At 41.4% G+C, this 17,921-nt stretch overlaps 1 protein-coding gene across 1 annotated transcript in view; it reads left to right on the top strand.

Annotated features, from left to right (window-relative positions):
* Ca10 (carbonic anhydrase 10) overlaps positions 1–17,921 on the top strand; it is a 476,615-nt gene that overhangs the window by 76,170 nt on the left and 382,524 nt on the right. Inside the window, exon 2 of the mRNA XM_010620196.3 lies at positions 4,877–4,951. Within this exon, the coding sequence (XP_010618498.1) occupies positions 4,877–4,951 (75 nt within the window). The remainder of the gene's footprint in view (positions 1–4,876; positions 4,952–17,921) is intronic.

Here is a 17,921-nt window from a genome sequence, read left to right on the forward strand (position 1 = left end):
GAATCACTCACATCTCTTTTGACTGGTTTGGAAAACCCAGCTTAGGGCTGTGGGCCATTTTTATACAAGATCCTTCAACTTTGCTGGTTTAGCCTGATAGATGCCAGGTGGGGAAGAAGACATTGAACTTGGCGTAGCTCTGCAAAGGGTTTAGTTTGGCACTGATTTCCACAGTCCTTATTGATCAGGTATCATATGCATATAATTATAAACCTATCTATTCCACAGCTCTTTCTGATTTTCCCTAAGTAGCTCACTTCTTAAATATGCAAGAAGCAGGGCTATGTAACAAAGCCTCTTTCGAGGCCTTAAACAGGAGTCATTCCTGGCCCGCAGGCCACCTTCAGCCTTCTGTCTGCCTATTTCTATAAATAAAAATCGCATTAGCACAGACCCATGCTCTTCATTTACCTATAGCATACGGTGCCTTTGTACTCCAATAGCAAAGCTAAAAGTTAGCGTGAAGATGGTATGACTTTCAAAGCCTAAACTATTTAATATCTGTCCTTTTGCAGAAAAAAAGTTTGCTGACTCCTGCAAGTGTCCTCCCTTTTTTGTGCCCCAGTTTTCCCACCTATACAAAAATGATTAGAGCAGTGAACACCGATCTCTTTCAAAATCCCAAGGTTCCGAGCTTTCTTTTGAAACCCCTAAGATCTCAAACTGCCACAATGAAAAAAAGGAAAATAAAATTGAGATATGTTTTGCCTAACTATGTATATCCTTCATCTGGCAGCAGAGACAGCTTTTATTGTCAACACAAGCTTTTTGATTAGACATCTGGATTTTTCCCCCAGGGGGCTGGTTGCACATTAAGTAAAGAAATTTCAATCCCTAGGCAAAGAGAAGCAGAGAACGCTGTAGCGCCCTAGGCTGCTCTCTGTTCACCTGTTTGCTCTCAGGAATTCTCAATCAGCTCTGCACTTACTGGGAATCAGGTGTAAACAACAACGAATGATTGGAGGACCTGGCAGAAGGCGTTAAATTCGGAGTCCTGAATCTCCATGTGCTCCACCTAAATCAGTCTCTCATAGCAGTGTGAGCGTGGCAGAGCTTTAAAGAAGGTACCTTTTAAACGCATCATCCTGTCTTTCTAAATGCCAAACAGGGTGCATCCCGCCTGGGCATCCAGGGCCACTGGGAAAAATACACAAAACACCTTCATTTCCTTCCACGTCAGCCTGTGGCTTTCATAGCTTGTAACGGACAGGCCTCACATGGGCTCTTCTCAGCCTGCTTGATTTGGGGAGGGTGCATTTGGTCCTTCAGAAGGCACAAAGAAAGATAACAGGAGTCCTGAGGTTTCCTCCCTCACAACTGGCTTTGTTCAGACGGTCTGATGGTCTCGTCACCTGCGACAATCTGACTTCACTCCACGTCTTGATGCAAACGGTAAGCACTGATTGGAGATGATGGAGGTGAAAAGTTTCCTGACTTGCTGTGCGGACCGAAGCTTTCAGTGAGCTTTTGTTCAGTCGCCAACCTTCTCACTTATCCACGGGCTTCTTTGTCTCCTTCCTTTTAAATGCTGTTTCTTAAGCTGCTGTTTTGGTCAGACTGATAGGTGTATGCATATGTGCCTGTGTTTGTGTGTGTGGGTGTGTATGCATGTGCAAAAGAGAAAGACAGAATATGAATGCATCTCAAATTCTGAAAACCTACTTATTTTACTCAGGATTTTATTGAAGTTAGCTCTCCCTTTTTGACATCATGATGCCAATTATCTTTACTGTTTCATTTTTTCCTCACTGTCTCACTTTTGCACCGGTTCCAGCCAAGTCTGCAACTTCCTCATTTCAACCTCCCAGGCACTGTACCCCTTGATATGTTGACATCTAAATTTTATTGTAAATGTTTCTGGAGGATATTTTGAAAACTAGGCCTTTTGAGATTGTCATAACGAAAGGTTACAATTACGATCAACTGGAGGCGACAGAAATACTATATGCCCTGCAATATATTAAGCAACTCCAAAAAAATGATGAATCATGCTATGTCCTAGCAAGCATTCAAGTGAGTGAGAACCTGTTTTATTTATCTGAAACTACAAACTACGCTTTGCATATGAAACAAAGCACCGCTTACAAAGTTTTAATATGCTCAGTTCTTCAGCAATGAAAATACTGTATAAATAAAGAGAAGATAGTATTTTACTTTGTTCTGAAATTCGACAGCAGTTGCTTACTGTTTTTGTTTGTTTGTTTGGTACTGGGGACCGAACTCGAGTCCTTGCACTTTCGAGGCAGGGTCACAGAGCCAAATCCCCAGCCTTGCTCACTGCTTTTGGAAAAAATCACACCATTGACAACAATACTGTGCACCGATTCTGAAATCTCCAGAATAAGACAATGGTGTTATTTGTACCTGCTCCAATCAGGCTTCTGAGTCCTTCACTTTGTCTCCTAATGCGTCATGCCCACTGACGTGTCGACACACGTATTTTATTATAAATTGTTTCTTGCATTGCTTCCTTATATTCCAGTTAAAGCATTGCATCCATTGTACTAGTTTCTTCTTTCCGAAGGTGTGCGTCTAAATTAGTAGTCAGCAACTTTTTCTTCAGTGAAGAGGTCAGAGGAGAAACACGTTAAGCTCCATGAGCCAAATGGTTTTCGTTGCACCTATTGGGCTCTGCCATTGTCATGAGAAGTTATCGATAGGCAATATATTTTTTAAATGGACATATTTACTGACAAAAATTTGATTTATGGAGCCTACCTGGAATCTTAGCACTCTGGAAGAAGGCAGGAGGATCACAAGCCCAAGCCCAGTGTAGGCAACTTAGCAACTTAGCAAGACCCTGTCTCAATTTTTTTTAAAAAAAGGCTGGGATGTAGCTCAATGTGAAGGCAATGGATTAAATACCCAGTAACACACATGCAAAAAAAGCGCACACTGAAATTTGAATTTCACATAATTTTCACATCACAAGGTATTATTTTTCTTTGATTTTTTTTTTCTCAACCACTTCAAAATATAAAACTCTTCCTGGCCCTTGGGCTATGTAAATCTAGGCAGTGGGCTGTATTTGACTAGAGCAGCCACTAGTTCCCTAATCTTTTCTTGAATATCATGCTGAAATTTTACACATTGAAACATTATTAGTCTGAATTTCATCTATTTATCCTTTTTTAGTTTAGTTAATGCACTATGTTAAGTTTTTGAAATGATGGTTGTAAATACTGTAAATGACAATTTGGGGTAAATGATTAGGCAAAAACTTTTTACATTAAATTAAATTTGAGTACTGCCACATCCATCCTTGAAATAAGAACCAAAGGAGGCTGTGAACCAACAACTGGCTGTGAGAATAGAGCTAAAGCTGTATTTATGGTCGACTTTGTGCAGTGCCAGACAGCGATCCTGTTTGGTTAAAATTGGGTGGGTTTTATAAAACTGTGAAGTTGCCGTGATAAGGGAAATGCATCCCGGTTTCTCTCTGATGCAAACCTCTCAGGTGGTCTTCCCAGTCCAGTGCTTTTGGACTTGGAAAATTGTACCTCTTCCCAGGCGGGAGCATGCTCCCTGACCAGCAGAGTAGGGCTCGTGTTTAGTTCAGTGGAATATCAACATGTACTTTTGATTTGTCTTGTTTGGGGTAGGTTGTGCAGCCTGGGCATTTAGTCTGTCAGGAAGAGTATTCCAGAGTGTTTCTAAAGAGGGGACCTCAGGTCTGAATGCATGATGTCATCTCTGAGCACAGGGACTTCTAAGCCTTGTCATCTCCTGCTCCCATCACTGACCTCCCGGTGAACTCGGCAGGAGGAGAAGGGAAGTGAATCAGTGTCAAAACTCAGCAAACACATCCTGAAACTTTTGTGAACGTAGATGTCCTTCCTTCAGCCACTTGTTGAAACTGTGACCCCATAATCCTTGATCTGGTTTCTCAACTCGGCCAGACCTAAAGGCCTCCTAACTGATTTCAAGTCTCCGTGTCTTTCACTGTTACTATAAATTCCCAGAGTCTCAACTCAACTTTCTACTTGGCTCCCTGGCTAGGCAGAACCTTGCCAGGCTCTGCTTTGATGTCGCTTCCTCCTCTGCCTGCTACCCCAGAGTATACCCACTGGCTTTCAACTCCACCATCTCAGGGCGTCCCTCAAAGGCAGCAGAAACTTCTCAGCTCTCCCCATAAATCATGGGAAGTCAGAACGCTAGCAAATCCAGTGTGTCAAAAGACCCCTGGCTTTCATTTTCCGGAGACCTGAAGGAAGGTGCACCCTTCAGCCTTGTAGCCCGGCCCCAGTTCCCAGGTTCTCTAAACATAAGGGCTCTGTGCCTACTTGGGCTTTTTGCTGGTTATCTGCCTTTTCTTCTCAAATCCAGCAGGATATGTGGGTGTGTGCTTACATGAGCGTGTGCATGTGTGTGTGTTGCAGGTAAGAAAAGACAGTCAGACAAGTATCAGGGCATTAAATATACAATCACTGTCTTCCTCATCAAAGTATCCAAGTTTTGGGGGGGTTATTTTTTTGTTTTTGTTTGGGTGTTTGTTTGTTTGTTGCATTACTGGGATTAATGCCAGGGCCTTTCCATAAGCTACATCATCAGCCCTTCAGCCCTTGTTAATTTTTATTTATTATTTTGAGACAGAGTCTTTCTAAGTGATTAAATAGCCAAGCCTGGGCTTGAACTTATGATCTTCCTGTCTCAGTTTCCCAGTGCTGAGATCACAGCTAAATACTTTTGATAAAAATTTATAACAATATATTTACATAATTATTTTTTTAAAAGGAGGAGAAGGAGGATTGATGACATAACATGGCTTGCGGGGGATGATGATTGTATGGGTATTTATCCTTCTTGCTTATACAGCCAGGACCCAGTGTTTCTGGACAATCATCTTGGCCTCTGTTCTCTTTTGCTCTTTGTTTAGCTCAACAAAATTCACCAAAAATCCATGAAGGCTGGTGGGCATACAAGGAGGTGGTCCAAGGAAGTTTTGTTCCAGGTAAACACACATTTATTACTATTTACTTTATCTTTAAAGAAGAACTGTGTCCTTAAACTTACTTAAGTGGATATGAATGCTAACTACCTTAATTGGATCATTTTGAATTGTATGCATATACTGATTCATTATTTTATATAAAATGTAATGCCTAAAATGCATAACTAATATAAAAATTCATTTTGATGAAAGATAATTTATCTCTGGGGTTTCGTACTTGCTATATGACATGAACTCTATGGTGAAAAGCAATGTAAGCTAGTGTGTGTTGCATGAATACTCCATCCACAGCAATTCTTTTTAAACAAATGACGACTTACCCAGAAAGCATTTTTTCCCATGTCAGCTAGCAACATCCAGGTCTTTCTGTGCATAGGAAATTGTGTCAGGGAGAGGGCATGAAAGCTCGGGGGCCAAAGTTCCATGCGCCTGCATCTTGTTAAATGAGGAAGGCCTGTTACTTAACATGAAGGAAACAGGAAATACGAAAAGACTGACTGAGGCAGCGAAGTTCACTGGGTTACCTGCTGTCATGGATGTGACTTCAGGAGCACACATGGTCAGGACTCCGAAGATGGGGGCCAAGCACCAGCTGCAAATAACAGGCAAGGTGGCTGCTGACAGCATGGGATCATAGAATGAAGAACCACAGCCAGGATGGGGCAAGAAACATACCGTAGCTTTAGCTCAGAATCAAGATGGGCAGTGTCTGCCTTCTCCTACCTCTCTTATCCTCAGAATGGCCTCATCCTTCTAACACTCCAATGGGAAAACAGCCAAGGAAAAGCAAGGATGTTAAAGAAAAGGTGGAAAGGAAGGCTGGAGAGAGACTTCAAGGTCTTTTAACTGATTAGCCTTATGAAGGTCATAAAGCAGGCTGCCGAGCCGCATACGGACCCTAAGAACAGAGAGCCAGTGGCACAGCTGGAGTCTCTGTAACTGGTGAAATTAGACAGAGCGGTGTCCTGGCTCACCTGGATCATTTTGGACTCTGTGTCTTTCTTTTTTCCTTGTTTTTCTCTTGAGTCCACTGCATGAGTTGTTCAGAGCTCAGCAAGTCACCAAACCCCTCTGAACAGCTCTGTTCTCATTTGTTAGCAAGCAGTAACAGGCATTCCTAGAACTTTCCCACAGAAGGAAGACAGACCTGATGAGGCAGTGGGTAACCCAGGAGAAAGCCAGCCAGCTGCCAAATAGCCTCGGAGATCAGCATTATTACCTGGATAAATTTGCTATGGTACATCAGATCTTTGGCACTGTCCACACAGAAACTGGACTGGGTTAATTCACCCAGCAATGGCCAGGTTTATAATAATAATAATCTTAAAATAATACAATCATCACAAGCCTTATTCCTCCCAAATTATATAAATGCATGGCATTTGATATCATAATTGGGGAATGTCCTTCCAACACATAGAATGTTCATATGTTTTTCCTCTGAGGAATCTGCTTTGCATGTGTGAGATATTCTGGAAATTACATTTCTAATTATACCATTGTACCTTGTGAGTGTGGAATTAGAGTAGCGACCAAAATGCCCATAAATAACCATCAGTGGTCACTGCAAGGTTTTACTTCTCTCCCCTACATTTTTGGATGTTTTTCCTCCGTCATCATTCTTTCCTTGTATATGATCTATTCTGAGTTGGCTGTTGCCTTAGTTAACCACAGGACATAATTTGTATCTTTCCTTCCGATGTTGATTTAAAGATTTTAAACTTGAGAGCTTAAGTTTCTCTTGTTTTCAGGTAAACCTGGTTGGCATAGCAATTGTGAATCAGTTACTTCAACAGAGTTTGTATTGTACAAAAACACATGAGCTCTCTAGCAGAAGCAAATGAAAGGTTAACTTGGTTAGAGAACATCCCGCTGTGGTGAGCTCAATCATTAATGAAATACTTACCAGGTACAGAGCATCATATGTTGGGCCAGTAAAGAGACAGTTGATATATGATTCTTATTCAAAGTGAACCCACAATTTAAAGAAGAAGATATACTGTGAACTCAGGACTCAGGATAACCAGGGCTCCAATAGGGTTGATACAACATGTTAATGGCTAATTTTATGTGTCTATTTGGCTACACCTGGAGCCCAGTTATTTGATCAAATGTGTCTGATTGTTGCTGTGAGTGTATTTTTCTTAGATGAGAAATTATTAAATCAGTAGACTTTGAGTAAAGCAGATTACCTTCTATAATGTGAGTGGCCTTCAATGGATAAGTTGAAACCCTTAAGGGAGAAAAAACAAAAACAACAACAACAACAACACTTTCATCCTTCCACACTACCCTGCAGATTTGGTATTCACAATCTCCAACATAGTAACCCAGTAAGTCAATTTCTTAAAAATTCTCTCTCTCTCTCTCTCTCTCTCTCTCTCACAATCAATCTGTGTGTGTGTGTGTGTGTGTGTGCATGCGCGTGCGTGTGTGTGTCTCATTCTGTTGTTTCTGTTTCTCAGGAGATTTGTCTAATCCACTAATACAGATATGAATATGCTATAAGCAGTTCTGTTCATGAATGTTATGAGGGCAGAAGTCTGCTGAATATACTCAGGGACAAAACCACACTAGCGGCGGCAGAGTGGAAATTTACAAAGTCCACGTCTTTCATGACCTACTTGAGTGCTGAATTAACCATGGAGCTACATCAACCCTGATTTTGATCTGTGAAATTACAGTCGTCTTATAGTTTGAGCCATTGCGTGTCAGGGTTTGTTGACTTGCAGCCTAAAGCATTCTTTCCGATTCGTGGATCTCAATGCAGGGCTGAAGGGGAGAAGGAAGTTAGAACTAGGACTTGACAAGACTCAGGATTACTCAAAGCAGATATGAAGGAGAATGACAGGGACATGGGACAGCACAGGGTGAAGGGAGTGACAGTGCACATTGGATCTGGGAGTGGTGAACAGTTCTGCCTGCTTAGGAGGATGGGTACAGGGGGACTTGATGAAAGGGGGTCCAGGGGGATTGAAAGAGGCCACATTTTGAAGCTCTCTGTGTTCAGTGCTCAGGAGTCTAGACACCATCTCTTCAAATACAAGGAAATTATTAGACATCCACAGTCAAAAGTGCATTTTGGAAAACTAGGCAAGGGCACAGTAATTGGAATATATACTATCCAAAGGAGGATAGTGCAGGCAGAAAGATCAATGAGGTGGCTATTTTTTCATTGTCCAGGTAAGGGATGACAGATTTCTAAAATAAGACTATAAAACCAAGGATAGTGGCTTAGTTATGTTACTGAAGAGTCAGCATGAACATTGCTTGGCAATGTTTAAAGTGTCTCTAAAAAAACCAAGAAAATATATACACCTATATATACACATTTCAAGAATATATACCAAATACTATATATTCACATCCTATTTATCCAAAGCAGTAGGAAAACAGGGCATTCTCTCTAGAAGATACACTATGCTAAGGACTGGGATTGCAAAACGAAATAACTTCTATCTTCTTGGGTCTTATAACCTAGTGGGATATTTGGTTTTATAAATAATATAAATATAAATTTAAAATAATATAAATATAAATTCAAAAATATAAACAGCCCCCTTGAGCCCCTTGTATTTGCTTCATGTGATAATGTTTGAGAGAGAAGTTTCCATCCCCCATTCAGACTAGAATAAAACAATTGGGATATGCTTCCATTTTAAAGAACTGAATCAGGGTATATATATTTTTATGATGTTCTACAACCCTACAGTGGGCAAAGCCTTTTTTAGATCCTCTCATCTCCAGAGGATCATTCCAAGCTCACTTGACCTGAACACCTTGGCTCATTTATCCATCATGCTGTCTTTAGACATCTGCTTTAAGCATGGCCATAGTTGGTCGTGGGTGAATGGTATCCCAGAAAAGGTTCACTGTGGCCTCAGGGGGCTGAGCATAGTAGGGAAGAGATAGCACTACCTATTATCATACAGTTTTCTGGGATTCACATGGAAGGTGTTTGGAAGCCATCAAATCCAAAACTATAAGCAGGACACCCCAGGGGAAGGCAACACAGTTCAATTCTCCTGGAGACCAAGACACAAAGCAGAATTTCAGAAAGGGAAACAAACTGAGGCCAAGGTCCAGATGGATGCATGGAAGGGATCAGCACTCAGCAGGCCAAGAAGAGCTCAGGGAATAAAGGCCAAGCAAGACAGCTAGTGCTGATTAGGGAGTGATGGACCAACTTGGAGTCTAGAGTTTACTCTGGAGGCCCTGAGGAGCCAAGGGAGGGAGGAAGACTGTTACAGACTTCAAGTGAGAAAAGAGGGTGGTGTGAGCGAACGTGAGAGCAGCAGGGATCCTGGGGAGGGGCCCAGCTTGGACAGGACTTCAACTTCTCCCCGCCACCACCACTGCACAGCGTAACTCAGGGCTTGCATGCAACTGCTAAACTGACTTGGAACAGAACAAAGAGGGATTGTCGACCCTTGTGAAAGAAAAAGACAGAAATAGAAGGCCGATTTTGGAGACAGCTGTTTCCTCCACCCTTGAAACTATGTCAGCAATAATAATAATAATAATAATAACATCATCCACAACCACCACCATCATCATCGTCAATGAAAACAGCTATACAAACTGCAGTGAATGCTACTAAGGAAAAGCCCTTGGAATTTTGAGGTCCAGCAGACATAATCTGGAGTTCAGGAAGGGATTCCTTATGGAAGCCACAGAAACTAACAGTAAAGAGAGAGCATAATGGACAGTGGTCAGTGGGCACAGGGAGCCTGAGTAATGGCTCACAGGCAAGCATGGGCAAGATGTATACAAGAGACAGGATAAAGATCTGTAGCCACGGAGTTAAGTGGCAAAGTCAAAGTGGTTCAAGATTGGGTTGGTCAGGAGCCAACTCAGGGAGGGTCTCATGAACTACAGTCAGTGTTCAGAGAGAGATCCTGGGAATAATAAGAGGAACGTGAACAGTTACAAAGTCGGATTGAAACATACAGAGAAGATGTAAAACCAAAAAGAGTATTAGAGCAAAAGACACTCGCTCCCATCAAAATACTTCCCCTCACTTCAAACACACCTATCCCCCTGTTCTTGCCACTCTGAAGCATTTCTGAAGTCCCTTTAGGTGCGTGTTTTTAGTTGCTCTGCCACACCTGCCTTGATGTCCTGAGTTCATTCCAAATGTTTACCTGTCATGATTGCTTTGTCTTTGAACAAGAGGCTGGATTTGCACGGTACCAGACCCATCCTAAGGTGGAGGAGGGCACATTGCAATGTTTTTATGAGCTGAGCCTGCCTTTCTGTTGGATGGCACTGAATGCAACGTTCGGCATATTTTTATCATACTCGGTAAGACGCTCGCAACAAAGGACTTCCGGAACTTTCAGGAAATGGCAAGAGGGGCCAGGGACTGAGCTCAGTGGCACTGCAACAGCCTCACAAGCACAAGGTCCTGAGTTCAATCCCCAGTACCAAAAAAAGAAAAGAAAAAGAAACTGGCAAGAATTATGGGTTGCACTTGACATGAGGGGAAGTTTACTGAAGGAATAATGACAATGTGTCTTTCACCATAATAAATTTACTTACTCTGGAATTACCAGGGGATCATGGCACTGACTTCCTGGTCCATCTGAGTGATTAGGAGAGGAACTCATAGCTGCCATTTATGATCAGGACTTGGTCTAACAGACTGCATTGGTTTGCCAACCCTTTCCCCAGTGCTTTATCTGAAAGCAACTGGAGACTGTTCAACCCAGGCCAGTAAACTCTCCCAACACATTATTTCCCATCCTTTCCTTGTTGTGTCATTTTTTTTAAACTCTCAAGATTTTTAGAAGATGGAGGTATTATGCCCAATTACCTGTTGCTGAACATCAAAGTCTAATTGACTTTGTTTTTCAAAATGGCTAATCACCTTTGCTTAAAAGTCTTGTGCTATGCAGACATCAGTAATGAACGTAAGGGCCCTTTTCTTCTCAGCCATCCTACAAAGACAACAAGCCTTATAATCGTTGGGAGTCTTTGTTGCTCTAGAATGGGCTCCCTAGGGTCATGTATGTCTCTTGTTCCTCCATGAAGCAAACAGTTCCTGTACAGGTTTCCCACTACTGCATAACAATTACCACTTCATTAGCAGCTCAAAATGACACACAGTAGTTGTCTCACAGCTCTGGGCACAGCTCAGCTAGAACCTCTGCTAAGATTCTCAGAAAGCACAACGGCCAGTCTGACCCTTGTTCCTCTGGATCCGAGTTCTTGAAGGTTCTTGGCAGAATTCAGTTCCTATAGTTATAGAACTAAAGCTCTTGGCTCCTGCATGCTACTACTTCTCCATAATTAGTTCGCAGTATGGCTATTTCCTTCTTCAAGGCAAAGAGGAAAGTGTTTCTCTTCTTTTGAACCTCTCTCTTCTGGGAAATTCTAGACTTTCTTTAAAGATCAAACCTAGTCACAATAATAACCACATTTGATTCACTCAAACTCTGCTGACTAAGAATATTATTTACATCTGCAAAGTTTCTTTACCTTTGCCAGTTAAAGTAACCTAATTATAGGAGTGAAAACTCAGCAGATTTAAAAATCCCTACCATCCTCAAAGGGGAGCACTCTAGAGCCCGGAAATTCTGAGGCCAGTTTAGGATATGGCCAACCACAGTGTCCTGCAAAAGATGACGAAAGTCCCCCCAAAATGCTCAATCCAGCTCCATCACAGAGTGGCATTTGAAAATGAGGCACTTTCCAGAGATAACATCTTCAAATCTTGATGTGAAAAATAATATTTTTGGGTGGGATCATTGTTTTTCTTGTGTACACTTGAAGAACATCTGCAGAAGAAAATCAAAGCTAGTTCTTTACCACACCCCACCCCACGCTTCCTCAACAATGTTTCATATTTATAACAAATGTAAATGGTGAAGAAGAGGCAAGGATTTCATACTAAACTTCAGGTTATGGTTTGGGCAACTTGTTGGCAAATGGAGCTGTTTGTTCATCAGTGCAGGAACGAAGGAAAGAAGCCAGGAGTGGGTGGTACATGCAGAAGGTATCTCAGAGGTTCATCCAGATGCTGCTCCAGTTGGTTCTTGCAGCCATTCCATCCTGCTTTCTTCTTCTTTGCCAGAATATAGTATTAATGACCTCGAGTCCAATTCCCAGTAGGGTGCTTATCCCCACCTGAATCAGTCTTTATTACATACATTCCTACCTGCATTCTGGTCTCCTGAACTCTTACCAGAATTACCCATCCAGGGCTGCTTACATCCTAGGAGGCTTTCTGTAGGCCACTTCTCCAAGAGTTTCCAAACCCCTCCCACAAAGCATTTCCCAAAGTTTCCGAACCACACGGTGAGAGACGGCCGCGGGAAAAATCGCGCTTCTCCTGTTACGCTTTTCTGTATTGGTTGGCTTTTCATTGCTGCTACAAAATGCCTGACAGACAAAACTTAAAGGAGGAAATGTTCTATTTGGGCTCACAGTTCCAGAGGCTTCAGTCCACGCTTGGCTGGCTCCCAGCAGCAACATCATTGTGAAGAAGGATAGCAGAGGAATGCTCAGCTCTTGGCAACCAGAAGAGAGCAGGGGAAGAGCCAGAAAAAGAGTGAGGAACCAAGGTCCACCTCCCCCATGATCTACCCAGACACACTCAGAAACGTGCTTCATTAATCTCTTAGGCATCTGTCCAGCCAATCAAGATGACAATGAAGATTAATCATCGCATCATTGTAAAAAAGTTATCACAAATGTAATCACTAAAAACAGTACAACTCTGAAGGTTGGAAGTCTTGCAATCAAGATATCATCGTGGCTGCACACATTCTAGTGGCTGGGAGGAGAATCTGTTTTATTGCCCTCCCACCTCTGAGAGGCCACTTGTTTCTGGGTGCATAGCTCCTTCTGACTCCAGTCCAGCCTGTTCTTCTGGCGCATCTCCTTCTGACTCTGACCTTCCCGTTTCCCACTTATCAAAACCTTTGTGATTGCATTTAGCTCATCTAGATAACCTCGCATGACTTTTCTACCTTAAGATCCTTCACTTAATCATATCACCAATGTCTCTTTTGCCAACTCAAGTAGTAGCTTGGCAGGTTTTGAGGATTAGGATATGGACATTGGGGGAATTCTACTGTTCTGTCCCCTGTCATCATATCATGTCCACTTCTCATGGAAGCATAATGACTTAGCAATGCATATCTCACTTGATAGTTGTCAGAATACTTCCACTGACATTTTTCATTCAACCCAAACCACATTTGCACTACTAATCTTCGAAAGGAAAAAACAAATTAAATCATGTGAAACTAGTGACTAGGTTTGCCATGCAGATCTTGGAACCAGCACATCTTACTTCGGATCCAATGTTCTCCCCATGGCAAATGGGTTAACAAGATCACCAGAAGTTAACTTTGGATGGAATACAGTTCTGTTCCTTCTAGTAAAAAAGCTAACTAAACAACAGACTCCTCCCCCCCAACACCTATTAGAGATTAATCCGTTCAACACTTCAATGAAAACCCTTGTTCTGTCCAGACATGACCTCACATTTAAATACTGTTCTTGCATTTTAGAAAGCTTTTCTAGTTGTTACCTTTTCAAATAAATTTTTTATCCTGAAAAAAAATCCATGATTTATGGAAAAGTTGCAAAGATAATACAGTGAATCCCCCTAAAGTTAACATCTTACATAGCATGTACTGCGTATTTCTCACCATTTAGAAACCAACCTGAGTACATTACTATTAACTAAATTCCAGATTATTTTTAGATATATCTGTAGTTCTATAAAGCTCTTTTTATGTTCTGTGATTTAGTTTGAATGACCGCATTGCATTTAGCCATGGACTCCTTAGTCTTTTGAGGTTATAATAACTTCTCAATCCTTCCTAATCGATTATGCCTTAGATAGTTTTGAGGTTCAGCAGTCAGGTATTTTATAGACTGTCCCACACTTTGGGCTTGCATGATGCCATTCTCATCATGAGATTGTGGTTTGGGGGAGAGTTTCATAGAGGTAAAATGTCATTTTCATTACCTCCCAACAGGAAGTACGTGTTTGCGACACGTGTTATGTCTCACTGTAGAATAAGACAACCAGGTTTTCTTCTCACCAGTCAGCAGACACAGAATCTCCCACAAGACTGGGGAACTATCCATGGTGATGATAGTGGAACAGGTGAATGTTGGGTCGAGATGTAAAACATAGAGTATTTTACAAACTAGACTATATTCCCAAGCCCCTTCTGATGTTGTACTTTATGTCATTAATTTGTTTGCTACCAAAGTATACAGGAACTTTTTTGCTTGGAAATAGAATTGCATTTTAATTTCTCCCCCAGGTAACACTTGACATTTCAAAAAGTCTTGTGCCATACTGATTGGTCCAACAAATCACTATCTCTGTTGAAAATGGTCAGTATAAATAAGAGCTGTGTGAGTCCTTTTAATAATCAATTTTTGGAGGCAGAGAGTGAATGTATGAGCACACCAATATTTTGTCTCTGAACTTGTATTTTATTGTTGTCAGTTTTCGTCTTTCATTGGATCATGATAGCAGTAAGGATTACTAAAAAACAGTCACTTATTTGCCTTTTTTCCTAAAAAAAAAACATGAAATCTTACACAGATCACTTAGTCTGTCAAGATATTGATTTCCTCCAATAAAAATCAGGGTACTGAACTATCATTTTTAAGGATCCATTCTAGCTTCAATATTCTCTGAGAATTTGCTAATGTGATATAAGATTGGTTTGGGAGATATTAGCAGCATTAAGAAATAGAGTATTGATTTCATTCACAGGATGATTTTATGTTTTCATTATTGGTATTTGGAAATGGAGTTAGTGTTATGTCTTCACATTTCTGATTCAAGAGGAGGCAAGTAGAACTTATTGAGCATATTCTCCAACTGAGATGGCAATGTTACACTGATTCATTCTCAGTTATAAATAATTTTAATTATGATTCTTCCCAGAAATTGAATAAATATTGTTCAGAATTTACTCTGAGCCTAATATGTGAAATTGCCTTACTAGATACTTGGAAGGCAAATAAAATAAACCACAGGTTCTGATGTGAAGAACTCACAGCCAAGTTTAGAGACAGACATGCAAACCGAGGGTTACGTTTAGCCTGCTAAGGGATGTGATGCAGGCATGGTGTAATCCAGTAGATACACAAAGGAAAGCAACTTAGTGTACCTCTGGGGTCAGAGAAGAGCACTGACGAAGGCTTCTGTTGAGATAGTATTTAAAAGATCTGAAGGCATCTTCCAGGTAGACAAGATGGAAACAAGCCTTGCCAGTGGATTAAACATAACGGAATACAAACTACTACTAAATAACAGATCCCAAACATCTTTTTGGTTTTTTGCTTGGGGTTTTTTTTTTCTCATTGAGTTTATTGGTAATTTTTAGGTATATGGTACAGTTACATTCATCACTGGATCTTGTAGCTTTACATAATAGATCTTGATTCTCATTTTTCCCCCGTACCCCTGCCCTTCCTTCACCCTCAAACTTCTTGTGGATGGTAAGCACTCCTATTTATCATTTCATCTGTGACAGTCCCTGCAATTCCCACCCATCAGTGCCATAGAATGCAAAATGCACTGGACTCAGATGATCATGCTTTGAGTCTCACTCCAACAGGTGCCAACTCTGTGATGTTTGGAAATCACTGAGGGGTCAGAGCCTTAGTTTACTCATCTGTAAACTAAGTCCAGTAAGACTTGTGCCTCAAATATAAATTGTGTATTTGACCTAATTATGCCTTACAGACTCTGACTTTATATACCACAGTATTATATTTTTTGCTACTAAAGTTTTGCATTATACTACTCCATATTGCAAGGAGGAGACCTGCTCAGATTTACCACTGCTCAGAATCCCTAATAGATCCTTCTAATCCAAGGAAGCTCTGTGAGCCTTTTAAATGCATGTGAACTACAACACACTGCACACCAATATACAGCTTCAGTGCCCATGTAGTTCGGCACAAACAGGGTTTGTTTGGGTCAGGTGGCCACCATCGAGGGGAACACTCCTTTTGGGTGGGCTTTTGCACCTGTCCTTCTTACAGTTGCATGACTCTCCTGAGTCGCACACTAATCCCTGGCCAGTCAACTCAGGTAACTTTAGCTGGTCAGCCACTTGGGCTACCCTTCTGGAGTTTCTGGGCACATCCAGCCAGTGTACTCAGGAAGGCATCACGAAAGTAGACCATGCTGGAGGTGAACAGAAACAGGTTCAGTCACTATCTATAAAGAACAAATAACAATAACGGCAGCTACAGAAAGCTTGATCTACTTTTTATCTCCACTCTCTGAAAAGACTGAAAATTATGGTGATAAAATGCTTCTTCCCAAAGATCTTTTGCTGGTCTAAGTCCTAACCAGTTGGTGTAGGTATTGTCGAGTTTCAGTAATAGGTGCAAAATCTTCAGATGAGCATATTTTTGTTACTTGTCCTTGAAGGAGAACTAGCTACACAGTGGTTTATTGGGGGACCCTCAGTTGTTCAGGGAGCCGCCTACATGTGGGGATCTGACCAAACGTTTGATCCACGGGACCGGGACTGCATGGTAGGAGGAGTCCCCTAGTCTTTCTGAGGGGCTGCCCCCAAGCATTCCTTATGTGGGATTCTACAGTAGGGTGGTTCCTGGCTCCATGCCTGCAGGCCTACGTATTCCCGAAGCTGAACTGCTTGGTTAAAAAACAGACAAAAATATCACTATGATTATGAAAACGAAGAAAAAGAACTTGCTTTGCTTCAGTGAGAGTATCTTGCATGACAACTTGGGATTTTTTATTTGTACTTAAATTTGAAACACTGAAGCAAACTGTGAGGTACAGCATTTTTGCTCGGTAAGTGTACTTTTTCAGCTCATACACTGAATATTTTATCGATTCCCAATGATACCTTTAACATTTAAATTTCTTTGAACGTTGTTTCTTCACTCTGAAAGAAAAGATCAAGAACAGATCATTCTTTTACCATGACCGATTATTACAGAAAATAATTGTGTTGCTTAGAGAGAAGATACTAAAAACGTATCTGTTCTGGCTTCAAATATTTTAGGTCTATCATTCTGTACAGCCTTAAACTGAGTAACTTTTCATTCACTGACAACCCATTCAGGGGTTGAGTGACTCAGAAGAAGAGCTTGTAGCTGCCTTCTGGCCATGAAACAGATTTCTCTAAGCAAAGGCAAATGGGTTAACATCCATGGCCTAAAACCTTGGCTTCCCAGCTGGACATAAATCCTCTCTTCCCTCCTCCTGGTAAAGCCTATTTGAAAGACTTGCCTTGGTTACCTTCACAAACCACAGGCACAACTTTAGTGAAAAGCAGCTTGGAGTTCTAATGGTAAGCAGTGCTCATTGAGTTGTTGTGTGATAATGGGTTTGTTTACAGAAGACACAGCAGGAAGGTTTAACTCAGGTTTCGACTTTGTGTCAGGTGGAAGATAATCAAAGTCAGCAAGACTACAGACCCCAACCTGGAGTCTTGCTTCTTATGCCTGCAAAAGCTTGACGGGAGGTGCCTGTGGACTCTGTAATGGAACCTAACATTCTACAACATTTTTAAAAAGACAAACTATAGAACTAAAGCTTTTATGTAGCAAGTATCCAACGTGAGATCTCACTTTGGAAAACATGGCAACATAAACAAGTCAACTTCCCCTGCCTAACGTAGCCCTGGCTTGCGTCCCACCTGGATGATAGCAGCTGGGTTAGGGATTCCTTTCTCCCCACAAAACCACTCCAAGTCTCTTTATGGAGGACTTCAGAGGGATTGTGATCATGTTTTACATCCAACTCCAAAAACTATCTTCCTGCGAGTTGTTTTCTGGCTCCAGCCTCTGCAAAGAGCCAGATCCTTGACTCATTTTGAGCACTGACTCCCATTACCAATGATTCTGTTTTGGGAGCACTGCTTTTTTCCTTTCTGGAAAAATGTACATTTCTAGACCTGCAGCTTCTAGATCGGAGGAATTCTTTGCAGGCTGCTGTACCTTCTGT

Source organism: Fukomys damarensis, unplaced genomic scaffold (genome assembly GCF_012274545.1).
Source record: "Fukomys damarensis isolate Sample0158 unplaced genomic scaffold, DMR_v1.0_HiC HiC_scaffold_13, whole genome shotgun sequence".
NCBI classification, from domain to species: domain Eukaryota; kingdom Metazoa; phylum Chordata; class Mammalia; order Rodentia; family Bathyergidae; genus Fukomys; species Fukomys damarensis.